The sequence below is a fragment of the Cryptomeria japonica genome, chromosome 7, assembly GCF_030272615.1.
Source record: "Cryptomeria japonica chromosome 7, Sugi_1.0, whole genome shotgun sequence".
Lineage (NCBI taxonomy): Eukaryota > Viridiplantae > Streptophyta > Pinopsida > Cupressales > Cupressaceae > Cryptomeria > Cryptomeria japonica.
Window position 1 is genome coordinate 21817177 of NC_081411.1, and position 16029 is coordinate 21833205.

The 16029-nt window shown below is 37.4% G+C and overlaps 1 protein-coding gene across 1 annotated transcript in view; it reads left to right on the forward strand.

Moving 5' to 3' along the window:
* Positions 1-11609, forward strand: part of LOC131051898 (probable cytochrome c oxidase subunit 5C-1) — a 32343-nt gene extending 20734 nt beyond the window's left edge. The window contains exon 2 of the mRNA XM_057986488.2: positions 11283-11609. Within this exon, the coding sequence (XP_057842471.2) occupies positions 11283-11389 (107 nt within the window). The 3' untranslated portion in view covers positions 11390-11609. The remainder of the gene's footprint in view (positions 1-11282) is intronic.
* The last annotated feature ends 4420 nt before the right edge of the window (positions 11610-16029 follow it).

Genomic DNA, 16029 nt, shown 5'->3' on the forward strand with positions numbered 1-16029 from the left:
ACTTTCCCATACAATGATACATAAATGATAACAGATAAATCATAAAATCATAAATCCATAATTGTCAATGCCAATAAATATTTTGATATTCATATATCGTAAATGTAATATCATATTCATAATTTGCAAAAAAGATAATATTCAAGTTTCAAGTTTCAACTGGTTAAAAAACCATTAAAAAAACTATTTTTTATTTGCTTTTTTTTTGTTTTATGACCCGTGGGCTCCGTTTTTGGGAACCCACAAGCTTGGGTTCACCCAGGTCCACCTGGGTTCGACCTGGGTTCCACCCGGGTCCTACCCAGGCTGCTGGGTTCCTTGGGAACCCAACCAAGACATTGTTGATGTGTTTTATATGCCCAAAACATTTCAGAATAAAGTACCAAGGTAATTTACCCTCTCTTGAACAAAATCACCTCAGATGCTAAGAATGAGATCAACTAAAATGATTTCAAGGTTTCTACATGTCAGGTCTTGACGAGTGGGTAACTCAATGGTTGATGTGAATTGCTGTGTTCACTTGGGGACTTACGCAAATGCTTGGATTATCATGAATGATGCGGAATAGGTGTGTTGACAACTTAAGATTTATCAATGTGGCTTTGGATTTACTTCTTACTAAAAAAAAGGACAAAAGGAATAGGGTTAAGGAAATCTATTCTAAACCTAAGAATGTAGGAAATGATGAATGGATTTAATGGAATCAAACCAGGCAAGGTCTCACAATCAGGTATTGACACAAGCTTAGTGCAATCGTCTAAGGTATACTTAAGGATTTTTAGGCTATCACCATCAAATGTTGACACCATCCAAGTTGATGCTTGTCAAGGGGCGCGTAATAGTTGAATTTAAGCTTACTTAAATTCCAGTTGACCACACAAGGTGCACTTACCAGTGGCAAGAGGCTAGTGGTATGGATTAAGGATTCCACACAAATATACACTACAAATCTTCCACTCAATCTAACATACATGAAAATAAATTGTAATCTAAATTCTAATCTAACTTGGAGGAATTGAGAACCATGAATGCAAACACAACACTTGAAGAGCAAAATCACCAACAATTGAACAATGATTAGGATTCAAATAGCTGTAGCATATACCAACAATTCTACAAAAGCTCTCTCTTACAAATGAGAGACGAGGAGGCATATATAGAGTCTCTTACAAAATGGATGGCCAAGATTGATCTAAGATCAATGACCGAGATCATGCCAACAAAACCCTAGAATTGCCTTAATTAGGGTTTACATAAAAAATGGTGCCACCAACATATGGCCCAATGAAAAGATACCTAGTCATCAAATAGTGAATCTTCTAGAAGATTCCTCCCTGCATCTCTCTCTCTCTCTCCTAGCATACTCCAAGAATCTAGCCAATACTGAATCTAACTCCTCCATGGAAATGCTAGGCAAGGTATCTTGTTGTAAATCAATCATGTCCAATGAGTCCGAGCAAGCATTGAAAGTATTCTCCCATTCTAGCATGAGCTTCTGCGAACTATGAACGTGAATCAACAAAGAGACCAAGTCATCTATCTGACTCTTCTTCAAAGAGTCCAACTGACAAAGATACATAAATTTCATCTTGTCTCTTAATTCGGCTAAGTGTAAACCACTAGCATCACTAACATCAACACCCAATAATTCCTCAATCGAGGCAATGATCTTCATTTGAATGTCCTGAATTAATCCTTACATCTCCATACAACTGGACTGGACGTTCTCATAAGTTGATTTTTTCATGGCTAATGAACAATACCAGCCATGGAAATCGTATTTGTCTCCACTGTGCACAATGTTCTCGCTGACCAAGGTGAAATTAGGAATCCTCTTCAAAGCCTGGAGGCGTGGAATAGTCTTGTCTTGAATAGGCTGAAATTCTTCCCAAACTCCCTCCAAATACTGGATTCTGAATACGAGCCCTGTTGTCCTATCATATGCATGGACAAATTGAGTAAGGAAATCATCTGCCTGCTTTCTTGCACGCTCAATCCACTTTTCCACCTCCGAGAGTGTATCTCTCGCTGCCTCATAGTGTGAATGCATTCAATGGTCAACTGCAATAGGGGAAATAAGGGTAGGATCTTCACGCCTTGTCCCTGCAATATACTCTCTAAGTTTGATATTCTCTTCTCTGTACTTTTCTTTCTCCGCAATCTCTCTTTCTAACCTTGCATCGATTGCCTTGAGGTTTTCACCAACCTCCTAAAATTCTTGCTTTCTAGATGTACGACTATGGGCAACTGAAGTGATTTGGAAATCCATAGGAGTAGCAATGTCCGCTGTCACACCTGCAATTGGAACAACAATCTTGCTTTCTAGATGTACGACTATGGGCAACTGAAGTGATTTGGAAATCCATAGGAGTAGCAATGTCCGCTGTCACACCTGCAATTGGAACAACAATCTGCGCAGTCCACATTCCTGTCTCATCTCTAGCTATGTGCGACAAAATTTCCGCTCTCTTGGGCTCCTTCTCCTTAGCACTCCTAGCTAGGTAGTCATCAATATCATCAATAGGTTGTACCTCTATCATTTGTTTACTTTTCTCCATACTTTCATCAGCCATTCAGGAATAGCGGCCATCTCCATACCATCATCGAGACATATTTCTCGATCAAGCCCTCTCAATGTTGAGATAATATCATCATTATCATCAGGATTATTCTTGGTCCAATCATATATCTCATTTCCCAAACTAACTTCCAAAAGGACAATAGGGGATCTTGGCTGATCATCATTCTCGTTAGGAGGTGCAGATGTCGCTGTGGCATGAAATTCCTGAGTATTCCTTGGTAGTATCACTATGTTGGAACACTGTTGAGTCTCCTTGTTCTGTTCTGTTACTTCAATCACTTCGATTGATGAGACACTGGGAGGGGGTGAAGGAATGATAAGTGGAGGAATGATAGTCTTTTGTTTCTTCTTCACCTCAATCTTTTTCCCTCTGGCCTTGACTTCTCTTGATGTGTTCTTCTTTCGCTTGGGAGCTTGACTTTCTTTGTCTACATGAATCCTGACATCACTGATAGTCCTCTGATCATCCTCGGAAGTAGACTCTTCCGACTTCATCCCTTCATAAGTGAAGGGAACACCCATATCAACTAACTTATTCATCTGTATATCTACCCATATGCGGGAGAAACTCAAGACCTCTCTCATCAATATATTCAGGTCAATCTCCTCTGACTCTGACCAATTAGGCAATAAGATTGCCTTCTTCATTTCACTCTCATACTGTGGATGTGTATGATCTCTGTCATCTAATACCTGATCAGGAATGAGGAAAAGTCCACACTTCCTCATGAAATCCACTAACATTCTGGACCACATTCTTCTCTTCATTGCTTGCTCGTCCATCAGGTTGGCCTAATAATCTTCAATGTCAATTTTGTGAATGAACTTCTCTTCCCTGATCCTTTCGACCTTCTTGCTTGGATCAAATCTTTCTCTTTTCTTGTACGTAGCAAATCGATAGAATGCAAGTTCCTCACTCGCAGTGCTGGCGGCTATGGCGGACTGACAAACCTTTGATGTCTTCCCAACTGAAATAGGGAATGTCATGCCTGTCCAGTGCTTCTCTCTCTGAATGACATCTAACTCTAGAAGCTGTCTCACCACTTCCAACAAGATCATTCCATCGGTTGGATGCTTAGGAAGTCTGTAGGGTTCAGATTGAAACCCATGAATCCTAAGGTATGTGAAAGTGGGAAACTGTATACACCACGATCTGTATTTCTCTATTAACTCTGTTGCCTCCTTGGACAATTTTCTGTGGATTCCGCCTTGCAGCATCCGTGTGATGTACATAGTGAATGTATCATTCACTCTTTTATAGTCTTCAATTCTATACATGCTCAGCTGGGGGTAGCACTCATGACTCTGGAATTGTCCTTGCCCATTCCCAATTTCACCTTTGCATATTAATCCTCTGTATGAAACAAACCGTGCAAGCAGGTAGACCAGGTATGAAGTCATGGCAAATGACTTGGACCGCTCTACATTCCTTAGCTGAAAATTCAGGTTGTCACTTATAATCTTGGACCAATTTACTAATGTTCCTCTAAGACAATCCTGGATGAAATAGAACATCCATCCATCGAATATTGCTCCCTGTGGCATCCCATCACTCTGTTGAGTAGGAATATCAAATCACTATACTCCTCCTTGAAATCTATGCACATGAGTGTCTTGAAAGCCTTGGAATGATGAGACCTAGGCTCAATCACCCACTCTTTGTTTATCAAATTCTTGCATACACCAATCTTCTTTGTGTATCTTTCTGCATATTCATCCTTGGTCACATCCTTCATGTCTGTTCTGCGTGGAATTCCGAACACCTCTGCAATAGCATCCTTAGCAAGGTAGGCAATGACAACGCCCTTAGGAGTTTTGATCATTCTTGTGAGTGGATCGTAACATCGTGCACACTCTAGGATAAGCTCACTGCACTGTATGGACTGTGGGAATCCAGCGGCATGGAAAATACCACTCTTCATAACGTTCGCATATGTTGGGGAAGGAACTTGATCTCCGACTCCGAACATCCGACGCTGCATCTGGTCGAAGTGCAGGAAATGCATGTTTGTATCTGTGATCTCCTTCCATCTGGATGAAATTCTGAGCTCTGGATAAAATCCAGTGTCCAACATCTTCAATAATTCTTTCTTCTCCTTATATCCAGACTTTGACATCGCACTTGTACGAAGCTCGAAGTTAGACTTAGGAAAATAAATAATGATCTTATTAAAATTCCCTACTTTCTAAAGATTCTAGTTAATTAGAGTATGGAGTCAGGAAAATAATCCATACACTTGGTAAATTTTAGCAATTAAGTTCAAAGTGTGACAACACTAAGGCATGGAAACCTTTTATAAAATTCATTAATACCTCCTTATGCTTAGAAAATATGCAAGCTAAAATGCAAAGGAGTATACATAATTAATGATGACTAAGGAAAGGTGTGAAAGGTTGTGTTTTCACACAAAGGTATGTCTGAAGACACCTTCCACAGTCAACAATGGAGGTCAACAATTTTGAAGACAACCTGAAAATCATAATTTTAAAACATGTTGTAATCTTAAAAAATGTGCATAAACTCGATAAAAATTAGTTTTAATAATGAAAACAATCATATTCAGGAATGTAAGTGTGGTTGGTAAAAAATTAAATTTTCGAGGACAAGTCTGAAAATTGATTACTTCAGATTTATCAGCACCTTGCAAAGTAGTTAAAAATTCCTGAAAATGATAAAAAATGGCTAAGAAATCAGCTCCAAGCAAAATCGCCAAAAAGGTTAGGTGGCTGGAAATGAAATTTTTTGAAGACAACCGCCTAACAATGGAGTTTACAGACCTGCAATAGTGATAAGATGGTTATGAAAATGCACAAAACACTCCACAAAATACCTCCTAATGCAAATCGCTTAAGTTGGAATTGGTTGGAAAATTAATGGGCAGCCATTAATGGAGGTCAAATCTGAAGCAAACCTCAGATCTGAAGCGAATCAGCGAGTTGGAAATGATGGCAGCCACCAAGAATGCATGAAAATCACCAAAATGTGGCACCAAATCACTCCCAAACTAAAATTGAAATTTTCTCAACTATGACACCAAACTAAAAATTCTGAAAATGTCATCAATAGAAGCCTTGATCTGCAACAATGGAGGTCTGGAACAAGCAGCAAAAAATGGAGGAAAATATCGCCAAGTCTCCAAACACAAAATCGCCACTTTATGCCAAAAATTGCCAAACTTAGCAAAAATCGAAAATCTGGAACTGGTCTTTAATGGCAGCAAAGGGGAATAGATTAGCAAGCTGGAAAAAATAGAGGAGGAAAGAATCTTCAACCCAACACTTCACTTCAATCACTTGCTAAAATTCACCCAACTTGGAGAAAAATCGCCTTTCATGGAGACACCTGGCATATTTAATAATAAAATAATGCTAAGACTCCTTTCTTATACTTGCTTTTATCTCTCACTTTCACCACACAAGCAATGTGAGATAAAACACTTGTATATATACTTGCTTGGCAAAAACTAACTTGCTTCTAGAAGGTTCAAATATTAAATGATTATTGCAAGTTATTAAATTTTGCTTTTAAAATTTAAATAATCGTTAATCATTATTTAAAAACAATTAAAATGGGGCCTATTTATTAAAATATTGCAATTTAAGTCCAAATTAAGCCTCTAGGGAAAAATCGACTTGGGTTGGGATTGAAAAATCCCTTTAAATAATCATTAAAATTGTAAAAAATTTCCTGATAAGGGAAAATCGATCTTAGCTTGGATAAAAATCCATGCGTAACTTCATAAAAAATGCACACAAAACTCCCTAGGAGAAAATTGATGGCAGTCTCAATTGAAAATCCATACTCCAAACTCACTTTACTTGCAAAAATCACTCTCGGGTGGAAAATCGACCTCAGTCTGGATGAAAATCTGGACTCAAAACTCTTCAAAATGTTCCCAGTGGAAAATTGACCTTTATTTGGATGAAAATCTGGACAAAAACTCGTAGTCACTTGTCACAAAACTTCCTGGTGGAAAATCGACCTAGGCATGGAATAATCCTTAACTCTGTCCGCACTATAGTCCGCACTCCTAGTGGAAAATCGATGGCAGTCTAGATAAATTCTGACACTTAGCCAAATTTTAGCACTCCCAGGGGAAAATCGATCCAGGTATGGATAAACAGTGGTGGAAAATAATAGCCAGTATGGATTTTAGGGGAAACCCATGTGTAGTGTGGATTTTGAGTGGGGGAATGGGTTGGGTAGTTTGGAATGTGAGGGGAAAAACACCTCTAGCATGGAATTTGACCCTCTAACCCTTGGAATAAGGATTTCCCTTAGGATTTTAACATTTTAACCACTCAAAATTACTTAGAAACTTCAAACTTAGATTGGACTTAGGCAAATTTTTCAAAAATATGAGCAAAACGCTAGGAAAATATTGGAATAAAGTGCGAAACCAACTTAAATAATACCTTAGGAGTGAGAAAACAACTCCAAAAGGTCTTGGAATACCTTGGCACTTTAAAATCACTGATGCACGTGTTTAAAAACACGTTAACGCTCAAAAGGTCAACACTTAGACAAAACTTAGGATCATTAAAATATCAACTTTTGCAACTTGATCCTATAACTTCAAAAACCCTAGGCGGCACTAGGCATGATCAAAAACTCCGAGACTCGAGCACGGGAAACACAAAATTGCCCACTAAGCAGCGAAAACACTAACCTAACAACGCAAAAAGCTGGCAAAGAGGGGGTCTCTGTTAGCAATGGGGTGATGTGTGAAAAGGTCACAATAGACCCACAAGGAACCCAGCTGCTTGGACCCACGGGGAACCCAACTGCCTGGGCAGAACCCAGGTCGATCCAGGCTCGGACTAGGACCGAGCAAGAACCAAGATCCGGACCTGGCCAAATTCCCCAAGAATTGGTATCTGAGGAATATATCATTGCCATCAGTTACCAAAGTATGTCAATGGGAGTATCACTTGCACGTAGTGGTTAAGGATTTTTTTGACAAGACCTTCTGAATATATGAGTTCCAAAAGTCAATTTAGAGTATTTAAGTACAAGTTACATTACTTTTCATACACAGACAAAAGAGAAGATAAAGAAAATATATCAAATCAATTTCCTTGGGGGACCATAGTACGTCAGTGGGACTCAAGTGCCTTTCAGTTTCAGAAAAGTACTCGTGTAAGAAAAACACAGTATTTGTAGAAGTGACTAAGAGATAATGTGCTAAATAAAGAAAGGATCACTTAAGAAAATATACCCTAATATAAGGTCAGTGGGACTCAAGTGCCTTTCAGTTTCAGAAAAGTACTCGTGTAAGAAAAAAACAGTATTTGTAGAAGTGACTAAGAAAGAATGTGCTAAATAAAGAAAGGATCACTTAAGAAAATATACCCTAATATAATGTACAGATACAAACATAATTATCCATGTGAGAGGGGGACCTTAAAGGAGGCAAGGGGCAGTTGTAGACAGATGCACGATACATGGATTATCTCATCTCTGTATGAACTCTTGAAAAAGAAGAACAGACGACTGTAATTTAGTCGATAGGGCCTAAATTTGTACATACAGGAAAAATATTTCTAAATATATTAATGATATGATCATTCTAGGGGTTGAAGATTTGTGATTCTGTCTTAGAGTAGTACTTGGATGAATTTTCTATACGTTTGATTGAATGTATTGAATAGAATGCTGGAAAATATAATTGAGTTGTCTGTTTTACTCTCGTGCATTTTTATATTTTTCTTGTATTACCATATTTGAATCTGCGACATTTTTTCCTAAATTACTCTCTTAAGCACGGGTTTTTGAGGAAGTATTTATGCTATCAAATAAGGTTTTTAAATTTAAAGACTGACATTTGTGGAGCTACTTGTCATTTGGGATGAGATCAAACAATAAATCAATAGGGCAAGGTTCAAATTTCTTAAAGATGTGTTTAAGGTGGGATATTGTGTAATGAACATCGATAGATGGGGATAATCTTACTGAGTTTAATGGGAGGAATGTCCCTCAGTTGTGACATTTTAACTTAAGCTCTAAATTGTCGTTAGAAAGTGGGGCAATATACCAGTTAAAACCTAAGTTACCGGTTCAGGGTTCAGGAATTTTTTTTTTGCCTTTTGGGTTCGTGGGTTGGACGCACACACACACACATTATATGCAAAAATTTAAAGAAATATGCAAAATTACAAATCTAAATACATTTAATAGTATGCTACTACATCATTGATCAATGCCAAATGCATTTAGCAAAGGCGGATTAGGGTTTTTGGTCCCAAAAAGGCAAAAGGAAATTAGTTTTTTAATATGAAAAAGTCACTTTTTGGTGAACTTGATTGGCCCAGCCTGTGGGTTTGGCCAGGGTTCACCTTTTTGACTGTGGGTCCGCCCTGGGTTCGCCTTGGCAAACCTAGAGCGAACCCACAGTCAAAAGGGCAAACCCTGGCTGGACCTTGAAAGATCCTTGATGGATCCCCTTGCTGATCTGCTGTAATTTTTAAAATAATAAACTATATTTTCCTGTGATTTTTGCTAATGGTCTTACAGAATAGAGAGAAGTTGCAGAATGTTTGGTTTCCTTTTTGTATTTTTTTGAATATATAAGCAAGTAATGAATAAAGAACAACAAATAAGGAAAGAGTAAGAACATTCAATTAAATCAGAATTGATACAAATTGTACCAGGCAGATTTTTGATTTATAATATCCAGATTATTCCCTACGCACTGGGGATGTGCTTACATCCAATAATGGCGCCAACTGAAGGGTAGATGATGAACACAAACCAAGAACACCAGCTATGGCTGAATGAAAGTCTTCACCTCTTCCAACGTATAGTGTACTTGCTGTAATGGTGGCATCAAGCTGAAACAATGACGCCCCAGCTGGGAAATTCAACCACCCTGCTGAAACCCTCACCAAACAATCTGAATTTCCACAAGGAACAGCGCATACACTCTGACCAATAATGCCAATGCCAAAAGAATCCATTGCCAATCAATAGCTGAGGGCTACGTCCCAACCAGTACCAATCATGGGGTTTGTGTCCCAGATTGAAGAATTGCTCTACCAAAGCAATATCGCACCAAACAAGTTTTCAATATGTAAAGGTTTCCTTCTCCTTATACCTCTCCTTCCAAATCGAACCCTAAAGATATATGAAAAGTGCGCTTTAATATAAAGTCATATTTCCCAATATTGGGTGCCCAAGTATAAAGAAAACACCACTTTTTCAATATAAAATAAGCGCCAAAAGGACCCAGGCAAGTGAAAATCATTTAGAAAAGTTCAAGACCTTTCCAACGAGCTATAACACATGGGCATACGAATCCAGATGAAGCCAAAAACCCCTTATTACTCCGAAATGGCTATAGACATAGCCTTATTTAAAATATTAAAATGCTAACTTAGGAAATATTTAAATATATTAAAAATATAACCCAAATAGCTACAGAAAGCTCGAAACACACCAAAAGCCTAAAACTGAACCTGTTACCTGTCTGTGACTAATGTTGGAAATCATGGATCAACTGATAGTCTCATCCCTAAAATCTAGGTATGCTCCTAGAAACTAGGAAACACACCCAAATCTCCTAAAACTGAAACCAAGGAATGGGCTCATGGAACCCCAACCCTGGACGCTGTCACAATCTCCTAAAAGTAGGAACTGCCTCCTAAAATCAAGGAACTGCTCCAAACTGGTCTACTACTGTGAGAAACACCAAATCCAAACACTGAATATCTTGACTGAGTCTCTATCCACCATTGCCAGCCTACAAGACTCCATAATAGGCTAACTCACATGTCTCTGCTAGACAGAGCTAAAGAGGGGACATGACAGACCTAGGGCAAACCCAACGCGGATCTGGACCCAAGCGAACCCGGTTCATGTTTGGAGCCCAAAATTGGCAAACCTGGTAACTGAGGCTAAAACATTTGTCGAGCTACTGAAATACAATGACAGCTATTTCTAAATTTTTAGTTATTTAGTAAGGCTAGAGAACACTTGAGAAAATTTGGAATCCTCATAACAATAAATTTGTTTTAGTTGTTGTACGGGTCGTGTGCTTTTTTGTTAGTGGCCAAAGATAAGTATCGGTGCATTGTAAGTCATTACTATACATCGTTTTCTTTTTCCCTTGAGATGATTTAATTGTAAATGGTCTTTTCTGGATATAGATAAGATTGGCTTGCAAGTTTTTTCTTTTCACTTATAGGTGATGGGTTGCCCACTAAAGCACACTGCAAAAGTATAACATCACATTAGAAGAATTATTTAAAGATAGGCAGTAAGAGCTGGGGTCAATAATGATTACTGGGCAATTCTTTTTATTTTTTTTGCCAAATTATTATTACGAGTAGGAGTTCAGAAATATCCATAGATGCCAGAAATTAATGTTGTAGCTTCTGTTGCTGAAAACCATATTATCCACTCTTATAGGTACATGATTTCAATATTCCAAGGCAAATTTAGGGGCTTATTATGATCTACATGTTCTAAAGTTTACTCATATATTTTGATGTTCCAATTCTCTGAACTCTGGACGTTTCTTTTTGTGTTTGAAAATAGATGCATGTGAACAATATTAATCAATTTGTATCAATTTGAATGCATGCTTCCTCTTGGCTTTTTATAGTTTAAGAGGCATTTGAATGTGTCATGTTTCAGTTTATGGTTTTCACTTGTTTAGAGTGCTATGTTTTCTTGCTAAACATTATAAGTACTCAAATGCAGCTGGGGGTATTTGGAAAACGTACCACTGGAATCAGCAGCGGAAGACCAGGGAGTTTTATGAATTGCTGGATCGAGGAGAAATATCTGTTGTCCATGAAGAAGAGTAAAAAGTTCAATCCAAGAAAGTGGTTGTTTAGATCAAGACGTCATAAATCTGTACAAGTTTGTTTTCCTGTTAATTAGTAGTGTAGAATAGGATTTATTGTTAAACATTGGGCTTGAATCTTAATTTTCATACCTCAAATTGTGGGTCAATTTTGTCAATCTGCCACGTTCCTTCTATGTAAACATGACATCGTCAATAATGGAAGTGGTTTTTTGATGATAGCATTTTTATCAAGCATAGGATACTAGTTTTTTGTTTGAATCTAAAGGTCATAGGATATTAGTACATTTTTCTCTGCAGGGGAGGATGTAGGATGTACTCCAAAATTTGTTAGTTTTAATCGTAAGCTTGTTTTTTAGTTCTCTTCCTGTTTTTTGCGATACAGTTAAAGTCCTTCCAGAATGTATTTGGCTTCGACTCTTTGCTCATGTTCAAGGTTGAGTCCAAGGTTCTGTTGCATTTGTTGAGAATGCTGTTGGTTAATTTCGTTGCATGGTTACCATTTTTGATGTTTTTCAACTGTGCCAATAATAATTGTTATGGTTGATATAAGTTTAACCCCAAGCTACAAGTATGTGGTAAAAGAGAGTGCAGTACAATGAAATTCGATAAATCAGCCCTTGGTATTATTAAATGTGAATTTTCCTTGTTGGGTCACAGTATCACACAAATCTTTATTTTCCTAGATTTGGTTTATAATTGAGTAATATTTTTTTTTCTGACTTGGATAGCGTAAGGGAAGTATCTATTTGGTCAAGATTACCTGAAAAATAGAGTTGGGTTTCTGCTTTCAGAGAAAGCTTTAGGTGTACTTGATTCATCAGCAGTTAGATTCTGTTGTTTCTTGAATGCTTGATATGATGTGATGAATGCCTATTCTTCTTATCTTGTCATAAAAATATCATATAATGTGATGATTTCTCCCTCCCTTTCTCTCTTTATCCCTCTCCTGTTCGGGAGACTGCTATGCTATTATATTTACGTTCTTCATATTTACAGAAACCTAAGCGTAACTTTGGTAATTATGGAGCTTTGATTGCAAGGAACAAACTAAAAATGGTTTGTTTGGGGACGACCCATCTCAACCACTGAACCAATCATGTTATGTTTATTGTGCTATCGTTGATAGCACCATTTTTAAGTCCAAAACACTTAGGGTAGTGCTTAAACAAAGGCGTTGTATGTGAATCAAGGTATCAAGTCTGGATGCTTGGACATCTTGTACATTTTTAAGGATGTTTGCCTTTACGCTGCATTAATGGGCCAGATCATTATAGATGTGTTTTTAATCATCATTCTTGGATTGATCATACAATATTGCGTATTTTTTAAGAAAGGTATCCACTATAATTTAAATGGTGCTTTTTGGTTGCGTTGTACATTGATTTGTATTGCTGTTGGTCGAGGGAATATCGCCATAAAATGTTGTCATAAAATGTTGTCATCTTCGAAGTTCAAGTATTTTATGAAAAGCTTCTTAGATCATTCTAACTGTGGCAAATCTTGCTTTCTAAGTTGGTTCAAATTTTCTGTCTGGTTAACAAACATGAAATAATGTAATGTTCCCTTTACCTGGAACTTATAGTTTAATTAAATAATCAAAATTTAAGTTGATGCAAATAAATAAATTTATTGATGATTTATTTTAATTATTTAAGAAGATTATTAAATTGACTTTTATGTGAAGGAAGAATTAAAAGGGTCACTTTATTAATTTCCACTTGCAAAATTAAATATTAAAAGTGCTTCTGGAGAAGTTTATAACAAGACATTTTTGGGCTTGGTTATGCTTTTGGATTTATTATTTTCTCTTGTATAGCTTTGAGAGCTTCTGGCTTTCCATAGAGAATCTCTAAGATGGAAACCGTTGGGTTGTAGGACTAGACGAAAATCCAATTCTATTTCTGTGGTGGATTTTGTCCAGGATTGTGCTTGAAAGTTTAGAATGATTGAGGTTTCAGATGGAGATCTCTGAAGGATTTTAATAGATAAGTTTATTCAAATTTGTAAAGTCTCTCATTCTGAACAACTTTACAGAGTGTGGAGTTTTGTTGATATTATGATATTCTTTGAACCAATATTTTATTGGATGTTTTTAAGGTAAAATATTAATTAGTTGAGCTGCTATGAAATATGATACCTTCAAGGGGGCTCATACCCTTAGCTATGAGCTGACGGTATCTATTACGTCAAAATCTGTCCGGGGCACGATCCCAGCCTCATCCCTAATGGTGTTCAAGCCTTGCACTTTGCAAGACTTGATCTCTGGTGGGCTTATTTAGAACCTTCAACTTCGTCAGTCAATGGGCCATTTGAAATCGATGCTTACTACTTTTAAGTTTTAACAAATGAATGATTTCACTTAATATTTTATTGGATGCCTTATTCTAATATTGGGTGATTCATTTTAAATCTGGCTACAATATTACTCGAGCGCCTTGTATTTGAAAGGAAATCGTGTTTGAAAGAATTTATGTGCTGGGCAAATTGGAGATATTTCCTAAGGTTTAATCTATTAAGTTGGGTGCATGAAATAGAATAGAGTTGGAAATCGTGGATTTTAACCGTAAGAGTGAATATTTTATCATCGCTAAGCAAGGGCAAGTCGTGGGTGTTAATAAGTAACCCGACAGAGTAGAATGGATATCATGTAAGCTGCAATACCAGGCGTTTCAAGTAATTGCTTGCCTCACACTATCTTTGTTTCAGACGTGAGCTCGTGGGAACAAACTACATCCATAATCTTTATTTGCTGATAGTTGAAGTCGATTCCTAGCACGTTTTTGAGTTAGTTCGAGCTGCAAACTCAGGCGTTTTTGTTGTCTGTCCCTTCCCACATCATTCCATACTACAGACGTGGGCTCGCTAGGTCAAAACGTGACCATTGATAAAGGCATTTCCAGTATATGTGCCCTCAATCTGTAACACTGTAGCAAGAGGATAACTTCGGAGTAAGATGCTGACAGTAAATACTCACCTGGGTTGTTTAGATGCCTGATGGATGTCGACTTTGGGACATATGATCATATCTCCTTGCGAACTATTGATTCTCTGCTGAAGAGTACACCAAATAAAGGACGCTAGAAACTGTGGTGCATTCAGCTTCATATGTTGAACGCAGGGATCTTTCTGAAGATGTTATACCATTTGGATGCCCTTAATGAATTCGGTGACTTCTTAATAGACAAAACAATAAGAAGTTTGGCGTTACATCCCTGATGCATTAGGTATGGGTTTATCTGTCGTGGCACGGGGTTTATAGAAGTTTGACAAATAAGAGTTTGGAATCATGCTCATGCCAAACTACTGAAGCTATAAAGGGAGAGATTTATGCTAGTTGCTGGTTTACGTGTGCTTGTTATGAGTTGGCTGCAAATTAAGAATTGAACCTGCTGTGTAATTAGCAAACTTTCCCATCGAGATTGCTATCATACCTCTGCACCTTGTATTTCTACTGCAACACATCTTTCACTGCTCCTAATCCTAAACAAGTTATCATTGATCCTGAAGATACGTAGAGGCTAAAGTATGATCTTCTGTTGTGCACTTTGGGAAGTTCTGCTATTTGTAACTGCAGGTCTGAATACTTTTTGGGATGCCTTTAGAGACCTCACTGGGTGTGGTCTACATGACTGTTACCATCTTGTAATCAGATCTTGTCAGGTAGCTGTGGGAGAGTTGTTTGCAGATCTTACTGGTTCATGGTTATAGCTGCAAAATTCATATTGTATAGACAATATTCATGTGTGTGTGTGTGTGAGAGAGAGAGAGAGAGAGAGCGGGTGAGTGAGTGTGTGTCTGAGTGGGAGAGAGAGAAATGTGTACGTTCAAACATATGTAGCTTAAGCCTTCAAATATCTACTATTTGTTCTCAGTAAATTGGGCTACGTATGATTAATGGAAATTAAGAGGTCAGAATTATATTTCTGTTATACTCTTAACTTCAGGTCAATTGTGTTTGATGTTATTTATTTGCAAATGAATATGTGCACATTATATGAAAACCTTGCCTACAAACACTTAAACACCATACAAGAAGGGCACATGCCAACTGTTTAACTTAAATCATGAGCAATTAAGTAGAAGGGAAAATAACAAAAAAATTATAGCAAACAGGGCTGCCTATTACAACTAAAGTTTTACAAACAATTTTCGGAACAGCTTGCAAGTTCCGGCTTCTCTATTTGAAAAATATCCTCTTAAAAAAGGGCTATTATTGAAACCAGCCTTGTGTGATTTAATATTTTTTTAATTTTTAGTAATCTAGGTTCATGAGTTTTCATTCATTACTAGTCAATGTTCATGATAGTTCATTAAGTTAGAATAATTATCTTTTATATTTTAATTATTTAATCTATTTAGCATCTAATCGACACTTTTCTAATCTTGATAGAGTTACATCCATCATATTTATTAGAGCGAGCTAACTTCCCTCTTGATTGGGGTTGTGTTGTGACCATTTCACACATCGCCCCATACCAAATGGGGACCCCCTTCTTTTTGCTTGTTTTTCGCTCGTTTTCGCTTTTGTTTTTAGGGTTTTGTCGGTTAGTTGGTCGTCTGGATTTAGGGCCAAGCCTTAGGGTTTTAAATTTTGCCTTTTCAAGCCAAAATCCAGTCATTTTTGAGAGCTTTTGAGCT